The sequence below is a fragment of the Emys orbicularis genome, chromosome 17 (genome assembly GCF_028017835.1).
Source record: "Emys orbicularis isolate rEmyOrb1 chromosome 17, rEmyOrb1.hap1, whole genome shotgun sequence".
NCBI classification, from domain to species: domain Eukaryota; kingdom Metazoa; phylum Chordata; order Testudines; family Emydidae; genus Emys; species Emys orbicularis.
The window spans coordinates 2,095,987-2,110,554 of record NC_088699.1 but is presented as its reverse complement, the minus strand read 5'-3'; the positions used below and the strand labels follow the sequence as shown (position 1 = coordinate 2,110,554).

The 14,568-nt window shown below is 51.6% G+C and overlaps 2 protein-coding genes across 2 annotated transcripts in view; one reads left to right on the top strand and one right to left on the bottom strand.

Moving 5' to 3' along the window:
* SUPT6H (SPT6 homolog, histone chaperone and transcription elongation factor) overlaps nucleotides 1-10,028 on the bottom strand; it is a 41,884-nt gene extending 31,856 nt beyond the window's left edge. The window contains exons 1-2 of the mRNA XM_065418207.1: nucleotides 9,946-10,028; nucleotides 740-883 (exon numbers count right to left, since the gene is read on the bottom strand). Of these exons, the coding sequence (XP_065274279.1) occupies nucleotides 740-845 (106 nt within the window). The 5' untranslated portion in view covers nucleotides 846-883; nucleotides 9,946-10,028. The remainder of the gene's footprint in view (nucleotides 1-739; nucleotides 884-9,945) is intronic.
* Nucleotides 10,029-10,189: 161 nt separating this feature from the next.
* On the top strand, nucleotides 10,190-13,277 carry SDF2 (stromal cell derived factor 2). Its single transcript, XM_065418317.1, has 3 exons — nucleotides 10,190-10,365; nucleotides 11,545-11,741; nucleotides 12,377-13,277. The coding sequence occupies exons 1-3, from the start codon at nucleotides 10,200-10,202 to the stop codon at nucleotides 12,662-12,664; spliced, it is 651 nt and encodes a 216-aa protein (XP_065274389.1). The 5' UTR covers nucleotides 10,190-10,199; the 3' UTR covers nucleotides 12,665-13,277.
* The last annotated feature ends 1,291 nt before the right edge of the window (nucleotides 13,278-14,568 follow it).

Below are 14,568 nucleotides of genomic sequence, written 5' to 3'. Positions count from 1 at the left end.
CTGAAACAAAGCCCAAGTTCATAGACCCCCCGCAGCTGGCTCCAAAGCCTGCTCACTGGAGCTGTCTCTGCAGAGGGAATGGGGGGCTGCGTGTGTGAATTCCTTTGCTTTACTGGGTAGCATCAGGTGGTTCTAGATGTTGACGGCAGGTGATTTGGTACTTGGGAATAGAAAATACACCTCCAAGTGCTTTGAGGAAGAAAAACACTAAAACATTCTATGGGACTGCCTAGAGCCTGCCCTCTCCTCTGCTCATTATGCCATGGATTTGTCATGTGTTCCCCACAGATACAGGATGCTAAACTGAATAACTAGGGATCAAATCCTTTTCACAAAAATGCACTAAGGGCTTATCTACCCTGGGAAGTTTACCGACAGAACTATACCGGCATAACGCCGTGTGTGGCCACGCTTACTACAGACTGAGCACGTCCCTGTGGGGAGGTATGCCGGGATAAGTACAGTGGTGTGTTTATACCAGTCGAGTTCTACTGGCAGTTTTCTCCATGGAGACAAGCTTTCCCAGTCAGCAGGGGACGCACTTGCGTGTCTGTTTCTCAGGACAGTGCTGCCTTATATGGCCTGGTGGCAGGTTACAGTTCACCACCAAACCCTCCGCCCCGCAGTGATGAGAAGGAACCGTTGCTAATCACTGAAAGATGGAAGAGCCGCCATGACTGTTCAGGGCATGCTGAGAGCGCTGAAGCAGATGGGCCTGATGACAGACGAGCAAACTCACCATCTTCCTCTTCTACAAACTTCTTGTTTGCTCTCGGAACAACCTCCCCATCATCGTTGTATTCCTCCTCCGACTCCTCAGCCTCGCTCTCCACAAAATCAGACATGGCTCCGGCTTCTCACACCCCGCTCCACAGAGAACTACCTGGCAAACATGAAATCCCACTTACAACCAGCCAAGGAAGCAAAAACCAATGTACTCTGAAGAGTCGCAAATACAGGGAGAGAGTTAAGGCAACAGGATTTCAAACCATTTATGAAGCCCTCTGAATTACCCATAATCCATCCTGCATGAACACACCAGTTGCAAAGGATTATGCAAATCAGACAGCAGCCAAGAGCTTCTAGAGGCTTTTAACCTGGTCTGAGGGTACGTCTATACTTACCCACTGGTTCGGCGGCAAGCAATCGATCTTCTGGGATCGATTTATCGCGTCTTGTCTAGACGCAATAAATCGATCCCGGAAGTGCTCGCCGTCGACGCCGGTAATCCTGCTCCGCGAGAGGAGTAGGCGGAGTCGACGGGGGAGCCTGCCTGCCGCGTGTGGACCCGCGGTAAGTACCTTTAAGTTCGAACTAAGATACTTCGACTTCAGCTACGTTATTCACGTAGCTGAAGTTGCGTATCTTAGTTCGAACTGGGGGCTTAGTGTGGACCAGCCCTTAGTGAGCAGCCAAATCACAGGAGCAACCATCATTACAGAGTATCAGAGAGGTAGCCGTGTTAGTCTGGATCTGTAAAAAGCGACAAAGAGTCCTGTGGCACCTTATAGACTAACAGACGTATTGAAGCATAAGCTTTCGTGGGTGAATACTCACTTCGTCATACTTCGTATTCACCCACGAAAGCTCATGCTCCAATATGTCTGTTAGTCTATAAGGTGCCACAGGACTCTTTGTCATCATTACAGAGCTGAGCTCCTGTCTCATCCAGAAAAGCAGCACCACTTGATCGCTGCCCAGAAACCTATGAGATATACAACCTCAATTAAGGTTTTAACATGATTAAATGTCACACTTGGCTAATGAAATAAAAGCTAAAGAAGCCTGATAGGGTATATTGCTGACTGGCTGCTTACCAGCCTAGACAAACAAGGCAGCACATTGTTCACAGAGCTCCAGGAGCCAAAGATGGCAAACTTACTACAGGAGAGGGCCTCAGAGGACAGAATGCTCCAGGAGCCTGGATGTGACAAAGCGTGACAGTTACACAGCATCACAATAACCCTGCTCTGGATTAGAATGTTTACGGATTACCAAAGAACAGTAAGAGACTCACTGGTAGGATCGAAATGAAGGCACTAGACGAGGACTTTTAAGGTTTGTTTCCAGGATCCAGACCCTTTGACTGCATGAGAATGTGGCTTCTGGAAGCAACCGGAGAGTCAAGGTCAGCACAGGGGCAAACTACATGTCCATGGTGGTGGTTTGGATTTACTATTTTCGTTTCCTTTGAACTTGTGGCTTTACAACTCACCATCATTCCCAATTGACTCTGCTTCCAAAAGTAACCCTGAGACAACAGAGCCATTTGACAATTCTTCCAGCTAGCACCCTGGCGTGGAAGCAGACCAGACACTGCCTCTGGAGATGGATCGAGAAGGGTTAGAGCAGGGGTGGCCAACCTTGGCCTGAGAAGGAGCCAGAATTTAGCAATGTACATTGCCAAAGAGCCACAGTAATACGTCAGCAGCCCCCCCATCAGCTCTGCCCCCGCTCCCAGCCCCTCCAACCCACCGGCAGCCCCACTGATCAGCGCCTCCCTCTCCCTCCCCATACCTCCCGATCAGCTGTTTCGTGGGGTGCAAGAGGTTTGGCGGGGGAGGAGCGAGGGATGGCAGGCTCGGGGGGGCGGGGGCGGGAAGGTGTGGAGTGGGGGCAGGGCCTGTGGCAGAGCCTGTGGCAGAGCCAGGGGGTGAGCAGCACATTGGAAAGTTGGCGCCTGTAGCTCCAGCCCCGGAGTCGGTGCCTATACAAGGAGCCGCATATTAACTTCTGAAGAGCCGCGTGTGGCTCCGGAGCCCCAGGTTGGCCACCCCAGGTTAGATGAAGAGGCAGATCTAAAGCACTAATCTCCAAACCCAGCGTTGAAATAGATATGATGCATACATGTAAAAAACGATGAGAAGCAGAATTCCATGGCCCCCTAGGGAACAACACCTGGACAAACAAATTCCAGAACGCTCACACAGCCAGTGGAAGGCAATCACACACAAAACAATCTGACTTTGTTGCCTTGGGATATGAGCAAGCCACATCCCCATCTAGCTCCCGGGGCTGCCCCCAGGTCTAGACATTCAGATTGCACAAACATGGCTGCTTACAGCAAATCTTGGGCCTTCGCCTCGATAAAAACATGACCTAGGCCAGGAGTGGCCAACCTGGGGCTCCGGAGCCACGTGCAGCTCTTCAGAAGTTAATATGCGGCTCCTTGTATAGGCTTCGACTCCGGGGCTGGAGCTACAGGCACCAACTTTCCAATGTGCTGGGGGGGGGGGGGGGGGTGCTCACTGCTCAGCCCCTGGCTCTGCCCCCATTCCACTCTTTCCCCTGAACCTGCTATGCCCTTGCTCCTCCCCCACCCCCTCCGAGCCTCCTGCATGCCACAAAACAGCTGATCGGGAGGTGTGGGGATGGCTGGGGAGGCGCTGATTGGCGGGGCTGCCGGTGGGTGGGAGGTGCTGGGAGCAGGGGAGGAGGAGCTGATGGGGGCTGCTGACGTATTCCTGTGGCTCTTTGGCAATGTACATTGGTAAATTCTGGCTCCTTCTCAGGCTCAGGTTGGCCACCCCTGACCTAGGCTATCCCTGGCGGTCCTACCCAAACCTTCATGCATATTAAAAGCTGCAAGGAAATGCATCAGCTGCTGTCTCACACAAGGAAATCTCACAACCGAGATATGGTAAAGAAACAACAGGACATTAAAGAGATGAGCAGCTCACAGCTCAGATTCCCCAGTCCCAAAGCTATCTGGGGACTCCTGGGCTCTAGCCAGCACTCCCTCTACAACATACTAGAGACATGGACAAATAGTAACAGCCCTGGGCTAGAATGACATCACTCCACCTCCTGGCCAGTCATCAGCCTGTCACCCATATACCAATACCTGTACAGAATATCTCCTCCCCAGCATCTGCACGTCTAGCAACGACACACACAATCCCTACCATATCTGCTTGAGCCGCTCTCCCAGATGGTAAGGCCACAAACATCTAAATATGCTTTTGTACATGGCTATTGCACCAACTACCTCAGACGAACTGTGTAACACTGTAGTACAGCCATATCATGTATCATTACATTACTGACATCCCTACTTCTGCATGTAGGTGTGTATCAACCAACCACAAACAGTTCTCCTGTGTATCTGCTCATAAGTGCCTCTTGAAATACAATTATAAAAACAACCAACAGCAGGCTGAACGGCTTTTACACATTTGAGTTTCTAAGTAGAACAGCCTCACCCCCTCTGCCCATAATTCATCCTTCTAAGACAGCTGCAAAGATGGCAGAATTGCCCCCCTCAACTCCCCAGCATGCCACAACCTTCTGTCTGTTCTAACTTTTCATTCTGAGCCCAAGTTCTCCTCACTGCACGTTCCAGCAGCTTCCAGACACATCATCCCCTTGGGCACGTTTCCATTCCAGCTTGTCTAGTGAGCAGAAACACAACTGAGAAGTAGCAGCTCATTTACTGGATGCACTCGTCCAAAACAGCCACTCATTTCAAGACATTTGGCCATTTCCAGCTCCAGCATCATCCACTCTAAAAACAGTGTGAATGGCAGCAAGCAGAGATTAATTAGCATGGGAACAAGAACTGAGCATGGCTATTGCCATGGAGATGTGGAATCAGATATATACTAACAGTACATCCTGCACTCTGCGTTGAGTATAGAAATTCATTCGAACTCTAGCGCTGAAATCCCATTGGATGCCATGTCAAATGGCAAGCGGGAGTCTCAGAGAATGACTGTGCTGGAGACTGGGTGGCACAGAGTTGCCTGTTGTTGGGGAATGTTGAAATACTAGAGAACCCTGGGAAAATGTGCGAAACTGCATCTAACCCGACACAGGGACAGGCCTCTCAGCCCCACAATTACATCTGTGGACACTCCTGAGGCTAACTGTATTTACTGCAGGCCTCCCTTGCCGCAAAAAGCGCTCACAGCACCTGAAACCAATGACATCGTACACTTGGTAAAGAGTTATGTGAACTGGCTAAAGGTAACAGGAATGCAGCAAGGTAACCGAGTACAGAAATACGTGGCTAGTGTTTGTGGAGGTGTGAGACTAAACCTGATCATTTATTTAAAGTCTCTGTTTGTGGTGTACCAGTAATCTGCTGGGTGCATGAGTCTTGAGATTGAAGTTACTTTTATGCCTGTGATACCGTAGTGAGACGTCAATATGACTTTCCTTAGCACTGAATATAGGTTAATTCTTCCTGTCTTTTATTTCAGCAAACGCATTTGGTTACTTTAACACCCTGCCTAGCAGGGCTTTGGAGTGGAGCCCAGAACTGGAGCGTGGAGCAGCTCCGGAGCAGTAGGTTTTTGCCTGGAGCTGGAGCGGAGCCGGAGCACAGCTCCAAAGCCCTGCTGCCCTAGGCAGTTTGTGAATATCAGTTAGGTCACTTCTTACTGAGGGTTTGAAACAGCACTTTGCAGCACTGTGACGTTAGACAGCTGGTGATGGAAAATGCCAGTCCCCTGCCTTGAGACACGCACACGGAACCCGCCCTTCTCTCATCATAAAGCAATACAAGGCTGGGCCAGGGGCATTCATACTCTGCTCAGACCAAGGCCATCCTGACAACTTTCCAGAACCCACAAGTTGCCCTTAACTGGAATAAAACAAAGCAGATAGCAGCTACCCTTGCCTTCAATGCAGAGATTACAGGTCTCGCTAACTATAATCAGGCCACTCAGCTCAAGCCAGATTATCACATGCTGTGGGTTACATCTCCGTTTAGGCGAAGGAAGCCAGGAGCTGCATTCGGCCTGGCTGAGTCGCTTTGGCATTGCTGCTTTCAGCGCTGAAACACCTGTACAAGACCAGCCACTAATGCAATCAACCCAGCAGTCTACTAGTTGCTTAACAAAACACACATGAACATGAGTGCTGTGGCAGACACAGCTCTGCAAATACTGTACATAAATGTTTTTGCAGAAGTTAACCCATGGACAAAAAATATACCAATATTGTGATTAGTGAGTCGCTGCAGAAAGTCAGAATGTTACAGGCACAGATATCGGCACACTGGCATTTTCTCTCCCTTCCCAGGGCCTTGTTCTGGGTGAGCAAAGCAGCAGAGGCAAGAGGTCCCAGGGAACATCTCAGCTACACCTCCTCTGCCTGGAGGATGGGGGCTGTGACGTGGGGGACAGGAGATAAGGGGGGGGGGAGCATAACCTTCGGTATTTGCCTAGCGAAGATGATGCCTCCTTCCCCAAAACGACAACACTCCTCTTGGCCAGAAGCCACTCCATTACAGAAACTGCTTCAGAATATAAATATTGCTGGAGAAGAGAGAAAAAGCCAATCTAGGCTTCAGGAAAGAAAAATAATGCCAGAGTACATAGTGGGGCATAACTCACCACTCAGACTCACAAGGAAGAGAGATGCCCTAGTCACTGGATTTAAACAGCTACCAGAAAATCCACCCAAACTCCTGCTTGGATCGTTTAAGGGCATGTGTGTACATGCAGCTCCACAAGATGGCACTAAAGGGAGTCCCTTTAAAAGATTGAGAAATCCTGGACTAGCAGCTGGTCACAATGGTCACTTCTGGCCTTAAACCCTATGAAAGACATCACACTGAAGCACCATGATGCATCCAGACCAGCACCTTGGACAAAAATACCTTTCAAGAGCAATTAACTGCAGGGGGATGCTCAAAATCAAACAAGATTTATTTAAATTTATTTAAATGCATCTGAAGAAGTGAGCTGCAGCCCACGAAAGCTTATGCTGAAATAAATTTGTTAGTCTCTAAGGTGCCACAAGTACTCCTGTTCTTTTTAAATTGGAATGTGGATCTCTATCTGTTAATCCCATCCTGTGTCTATTGTGACTGGAAGCAGCTCAGTGCCGGGATCACATCTCAGTGGGTGTGTATAGTGCCTACCACTATGGGGCCTTCAGTCTCTACCCAAACACCAGTACAAATTTCTAGTTTAGATTTTGCAATTCTTTGTCTTTATTACAAAATTGAAATGACCCTGCCACCACTCCACCCTCCATACACTGCAATGCCAGGAAATCCAAGAGTGAAATCACAAATAGCACTCTGCCACTCAGGCTGGCTCTAGCCTCTGGAAACAAACACCACAATATTATTCCAACAAAATCTAGCGACAGCAGAAATTTGCCTGATAGTCAACTGGCAATTGCCTATAACCCACTACAGGCAATTGCCAGGCCAAACTCCATCTAGGTGTCTCCTGTTTCAAATCACCTCATCAGGTTAAAAAAATAAAAGGCACTTCTCCTAAAGCAGCTTATGATTTTCAGAGAGTCAGTCAGTAGTTTAAAGAGATATTTTGTCATCAACATACCTGAACTGAAAACATATAATTATTTAAATTATACAGATCCCTATTAACACTGACCTAGTAAATTCACATTGCCACACAAGTATGATAAATCTTATTCAGAACTCCCAGCTCACATTCAAATTCCACTTTATTTAAATGCAAAGACTCAAGGGGGCGGGGGGCCTCAGACCTGTACCCATCAACAACACGAATACCATTTTAGACGTTTAGACCATAGTCCACAGCACATATTATCCAAATATGAACAGTGACTCTGACTTCCAGTGTGAGGTGGTCCAGAAATGTCCCCTTTTTCTGTTATTTTTCTTTCTATGAATCATGTATAGCATACCCAGCTGCTGTATGTGTCCCTTGTATGGGTCCCCTGGCTCTCCTCCACTTCTGCCTATTTCCTGGTATTGATTACCTTCAAAAGACTCATTTGTTTGACCAAACTCATAGTGTTATCTGGATATTTATGTTGTTCAGACTCCATAAACAGTAACCATACACTGTAAAATTTGCTTGATCCTAATACAAGGCTGTCATTTCCTCATTGCAATACTGTATTCCTTGTTTCTCTAAGACACTAATGTTGGGGGATTGGTCCTTCTCCAAAAACAAGCTATCACACATCTGGCTGGTAGTAGTACCTGTATTATCAATGGGTCCTTCCAAGTGACTGACAACCTTTGGACTATTACCTAATTGTACCATTGTGGGTTCTGAGGGTAGTCAAACTTTAGTTACACCTCTACCTCGATACAACGCTGTCCTCGGGAACCAAAAAATCTTACCGCGTTATAGGTGAAACCGCGTTATATTGAACTTGCTTTGATCCGCTGGAGTGCGCAGCCCCGCCCCCCCCGGAGCACTGCTTTACCGCGTTATAGCCGAATTCGTGTTATATCGGGCTAGAGGTGTATTTGTTATAATCAGTGGAATTTTTAATGTCTTTTGAAAACTAGCTATTTGTAACTACAAATATCCAAGCAACAGAATAGGAAGGAGATCCTCAGTAGTGCTCAGCAACTCAGGGTATTATTTGGGGATCCATTCACCCCAATGGTGGTACCCTACAGCGCAGTGCTGAAGTGCCATGGGATCCTTTGGGATGAAAGGTGTACAGAGAGGTGCATGAAGCTCCTGCAGGGAATAGTGCAAAGGTTTAAGCAGCAGGTTTTAAAACACCTAGTCTCTCTGGAACCAAAGGTTCAAATCAGAACAAGGGCAACTCAACTCTGTATCCTTCCAAAGATAAGGTCAGTAACACAGGGTTACTCTGTGGATCCCTTAGGGTAATCCTGGAAAACAGTGGCTCTCAACCTTTCCAGACTACTGCATCCCTTTCAGGAGTCTGATTTGTCTTGTGTATCCCCAAGTTTCACCTCACTTAAAAACTACTTGCTTACAAAATCAGACAAAAAACACGAAAGTGTCACAGCCACACTATTACTGAAAAATGGCTCTCTCATTTTTACCATATCATTATAAAATAAATCAATTGGAATATAACGATTGTAGTTACATTTCAGTGTATAGTGTATATAGAGCAGTATAAACAAGTTGTTGTCTGTAGGACATTTTAGTTTGTACTGAGTTTGCTAGTGCATTCTATGTAACCTGTTGTAAAACTCGGCAAATATCTAGATGACTGGATGTACCCCCTGGAAGACCTCTGCGTACCCCTGGTTGAGAACCACTGCCTTAAAAGACAGATCCTCTGTGCTAATGTTAAAGACCACAAGGCCCTTTTTGTAAGGGGAGGGGTTTGGCCCCGAGGTGTTGTTTCCCGTTCTCTTTTGGGCGGAGTGACACCCATCCACAGCAATGTTGGTACCCTACTGCGCAGTGATGAAGTGCCCTGGGATCCTTTGGAATAAAAAGGTGGACAGAGAGGTCGCATGAAGCTGATGCAGAAGCCCTCATTGCTTGCTTACAGCTATGACTCAGATTTTGTTGCCCAGTGCTTGGAAAACAGGTTCTCTCAGCTCCATGTGCAGCAGGCTGTAAAGCACGCAGGCCTCTAACCCAGGGAAAGGCGAGTCACCATTGCAGCTCCGGGGGCCTTTTCATTTCCCCTAACAACCAAACACCCCAATACACCCGAGCGGTTCCCCCCAGGGGCGAGGAGCTGCTGCAGTGCCACCTTCGCAGCATTCACCCCGCACAAGGCTGCACGGGCTCGGGCTGAGGCTGGGTTACCAGTTTGTGGGGCATTCGTACAAAGAGCGACCAATGCTGCCGGCCACACGCGCTGGCGGTGGGAACGGGGCGCCCCGGGAGTGGGACTGGGCGCACGGGGCTCGCGGAGGAGTGCGCTGAGGTGTGGGGGGAGGGGCAGCAGAGATTGGAAGGGGAAGGACGGGACGGGGGGAGAAGGGTGGGGGGGAGAAGGGCCCGCAGGGTGTGATGGGGGCGGCGGGGGCCATGGGGGGGTACGGAGGGGCAGCGGCGACGGGGGGATGGGGGGCGGCGGGGGGATGGGGCAGTGGGGGTCTGAGGGGCGGCGGGGGGATGGGGCAAGGGCGGCGGCCCAGGAGGACCCTCCCCACCGCTGCCCGGGCGCGGAGAGACGCCCGCGGGCGATGGGGGCCCGGCCCCCAGGCCAGAGACCCCAGCCAGCACCCCCACTCCCAGCCTCGGGAGGGCCCGCGCCCGGACTTACCCGCTAGGCTCCGAGACTCTCGCCGCCTCCGCTCAGGGCCGAAGGGAAAATGGAGGCCTCCGCTGCGGCGGAGATAGGTGGGAGCAGAAGAGCCGCGACCTCCGGGCGTCAGACCGTCACTCAGAAAGTTTCCGCTTCCGGCTCACGGGCGCACTTCCTGCCTCTCTAGGCGCAGAGAGGGTAGTGGAACGATAGGCTCCGAGGGCACTGCTCCATGGTTCCGGTTGGGTGGGTTTCCGGTTCCGGTAGCGAGGATGCGGCGCTGGCGAGTCCCGGGGCCCCGGCTCCTAATACTGGTGGTGGGCCTGGGCGCGGCGGCGGGCTCCGAGCCCGGCCCGGTCACCTGCGGCTCCGTAGTGAAGCTGCTCAACGTCCGCCACAACGTCCGGCTCCACTCGCACGACGTGCGCTACGGATCCGGTAACGGGGCGGGCCTGGCCCCCACCCGGGCTCCCCGGCCCCCTGGCCCGGCCCCCACCCGCGATCCCCTCTCCCCGGCCTGGCCCCCACCCGCGATCCCCTCTCCCCGGCCCGGCCCCAACCCGCGATCCCCAGTCCCCTGGGCCGGCCCCCACCCGCGATCCCCGGTCCCCTGGCCCGGCCCCCACCCGCGATCCCCGCCCCCCGGTCCCCTGGCCCGGCCCCCACCCGCGATCCCCGCCCCCCGGTCCCCTGGCCCGGCCTCCACCCGCGATCCCCGCCCCCCGGTCCCCTGGCCCGGCCTCCACCCGCGATCCCCGCCCCCCGGTCCCCTGGCCCGGCCTCCACCCGCGATCCCCGCCCCCCGGTCCCCTGGCCCGGCCCCCATCCGCGATCCCCGGTCCCCTCGCCTGGCCTGGCTCCCGCACCCGGGACCCCCGCCCCCGGTCCCGTCGCCTGGCTCTGATACCTGTTATCCCCCACAGCTACCCTCCCCACACAGGACTCTTTCCTGGGTCCCATCTCCAGGTCTGCAGCCCAGCTACGCCACCCCATCCCTTCCCAGGTCCTTCTCTGAAACCTTTCTCCTGGACCATTCATGCTGGACTGGGACCTGTCTCCATGGACTGAAGCACTTTCTCTTCTCATCCCTTCCCCATTGCTACATATTGTCCCGAGCTTGGTCTGGAACTGAGTCCCCTGCCTGGTCTCCCATCCCAGAAATCTATAGTTTTGGTACAGAACCTGTTCTCCCCCGTCCACCCTATGAGAACATCTGCATCTGTTGCAGGTTTCTGGGGAGCCTTGTTACCCCCAAAGTTCTTTTGAAGGCTGGGTATGTTGCCTCCTTCTCTGGCGGAGCCTGGGGTCCCTGCCCCCCTTGTACTGTGGCTGCACTTGGGCAGTTTGTGTGGCTCTTAAAAGCCTTTGGAAGGAACGTAGTCCTGTTCCTGGTTTGTGCGCTGCTCTACAGCATGCTGCCGATTGCATTTTATGTTGGAAACTCTATAAGGGGCCCAGCAGGTCAAAATATTTTGTTGAACTAAAACTGCCTGACGGGCAAATTCCTGCTCTTGGTGAAGTCTGTCCGCAGCCTTCCCAAGTGTTTCTTGCCTTCTGCAGTATTTAAGAATTTGTGGGCAGGTTGCACGCTCTCTGACTTCTTTTCTGTTCTCGCAGGTAGTGGGCAGCAGTCAGTGACGGGAGTCTCTGCTGTGGACGACAGTAACAGTTACTGGAGGGTTCGGGGAAAGACATCCACGGTCTGTGAGAGGGGGACTCCTGTGAAATGTGGGCAGTCCATCCGGCTGACCCACATCAACACAGGGCGAAACCTGCACAGCCATCACTTCACGTCGCCTCTCTCAGGGAACCAGGTAATCCCTGGAGTTAGAGTTGTGTGGAGACCTCTGCGGGCATGGCTCCCACTTATTTCCCTGGCGTTGCCTGACGAGGGTCTCTGCGGGGAGGTCTATGGTATAGCATTGGCCTTGGCACCCTTCTCTGCTCACTGAGTGGTCAGTACTTAGTTGAGGGGGTTGGACAGGACAAATCTTGACCTGTCTGCTTGAGAGCTGGGCTGGTGCTTGCCTGAGACAGTGACACTGGCTACCTTGTCCTGTGTGCCTGAGGGAGGAGAAAGGCGTTGTGTGTATGACTGCAGCAGGGAGAGACTTGTCTATAAGTCACTGCCATGAAAAGGCAAGTCCTTGCAGGTCCCTGCCCCCTTTTCCAGTGGGAATGCTGTTCTCTGTGTGAGTCCTGCAAATCTGACACAATGTGATTCCTCAGGATGAGGGGGACATGGAGGTATGCTCCTTAATTCTGATCCAAAGGCCCAAATCCCTGCTCAGTGCTCAAGATTGGAGGTTTCTTCTTCAAGCTAATATATAACCTGAACCAAGAATGTAATCACTCCACGTTCTAGCTCTTCTCTGTGTGGCTCACTCTGTCTCGCAGGGAAGTTTTCAGAGGCCCATTGAAATGGTGTTTCCTTCTGCTGTTCTTGCAGGAAGTCAGTGCGTTTGGGGAGGATGGCGAGGGAGACTACCTGGATGACTGGACTGTTCTGTGCAGTGGGACCTACTGGGTGCGGGATGGCGAGGTACGGTTCAAGCACTCATCTACTGACATGCTCCTGTCTGTGACCGGGGAGCAGTATGGGCGACCTATCCATGGCCAAAAGGAAGTCCATGGCATGTCCTACTCCAACCAGAACAACAACTGGAAGGTGATGGAGGGGATCTTCATGAAACCCAGTGAGCTGTTGAAGACTGACTCCTATCATGCTGAGCTATGATGGATTGCGCTGGGGCTCCTCGGTACCTCTACCACACAGTGTTCGGCTCCTGAAGGAACCAGTCTGTCTCTAAATGCTTCTGGAGAGAGACTAGTCCTGCACTGGTTGGCACAGGCCAAGGAGCAGAGCCCTGGGTCTCCTGGTTAGTCCTTGTGGGTCTAATTCTCTGTATTATTTAGGGCTCTGTCTCTTGCAGGGTCCTACTGCAGTTGGTTTTCTCCCTGCAGAGGGGCTAAGAGAAACTCTCCCTCCACAGGAAAAGCAGGAAGAAGGGACTTTTAATGACTTGTGTTTATCATCTTGTACTGAGTCTGTTCTCATTGTAACTACCCTGAGTGTCTACCGTGTTGACATCCTGCTGCCCCTGTAAACTCCAGATTGCTGACATTCATGCACAGATGTGCCCTGGGGGGAGAGAGCTGCTGACTTGGACTGGGCTCATAAAAGAATTCAATTGTCAAAGAGTGGGTGATGCTTTATCTTGCTCCCATTCATATTTACTTACCGACGGAATTACTCCATGGCATGGAAATCAGCAGCAACTCCCAGGGGGCGGGCAAGTGTCACAACGCATCCACTGATGAATGGCACCGATTAAAAAATAATAGGCCAGCAAGCAAACTAATAGCACTTAGGAAATAAAAAAGCCCCAGACCACTTGTGTCATGTCATCTGAGCACCAGCAGAGGTGTGGCCAGCTGCTGCTGGCAAGAGACAGGGCACGAGATGAAGAGAATGATAGTTAGTTGGGTTTAAACCAGTAAATAGCCCTTGTCGGTTCTGCCTGCTCATCCAAAATGGAATGAAATTGTTCTGTTGATAATCCCAGGTAGGAGAGAGTGTAACTGTCTTGTGCAGGTGTGGCCAAGGCTCCTGTGTCTGAGCTCAGGGACGGAGGGTGTCAGGGGCTGCTTGTTTCTGAAGGCTTAAGAGCGGAGACTCCCGACAGCTTCTGGGATTCCAAAGTCTGACCATGTCTTCCTCAGGGCTTTCCAGCCTGTACAGGTCAGGGGCAGTTCAGCACCAGCTGGGGAGGGACTGGTCTTCACAGACTAAAGCTGTTGTGTGGCTCAGGCAGAGCCCAAGCTGCCACCAATGCCCGAGCCCCCGCATGGCAAGCCATTGGTTAGATGAACTAGGCCTAGATGATCCCAGCAGGTGATCCACAGTCCATGCTGCAGAGGAAGGTGAAAACCGCTGTCAATCTGACCTGGGGGAAAATTCCTTCCCCACCTCAAATTAATTCCCTCGTCTCTAAAGAATTCATGCTTCTGGTGAACGGGTGGGTGGGCTTGTCCCAGCTGGAGCTATGGGTGAGCCAGAGTGTGGGTTTGTGCTGAAGTCTTGCCACTGCCAAAGGCTCTGATGTGTGGGGAAAGAATTCTCTGTGTCCTGCACTAGCCTTTCCACTTTCCCTGTGCGATGGACACTTGAGTTGCTGCAGGCTTGTGTGGGGCTTGGTTTCTGCTTTTTCAAGCAGGTTCCCTCTGGCCTCTGCCTGTGCATGAGTAGAGAGGGAGGGCCCAGGGAACAGCAGAGATGTATGAAAATAAAAGAACTGCTTTGACCATGACCCTGTAACTCCCCACAGCATCACCCACCCTTTCAGGCGGGAGCTGGGGGACTCAGGTACCCCAGGGAAGTGTGCCTCAAATGGACAGGCACATTCTTAATTAAAACAGTCCAGCTCTATTGCTGTAAATCACCTTTTGAGGTGAGTTTGGATAAACAACTCCTGGGTTGCTGGTTCAGATGCTGCCTGGAGCAGTAGAAACTGAAAGGCATTCCCTTTGGATGGTGATTTCTTGGCTTGTGGGTAGGTCTCAGAGCAGTTCCTAATGCATGGGTGTCCACAGAATAAATCCACCTCCACCAGTTCTAATTGACTTCTCAGGGGCAATCCC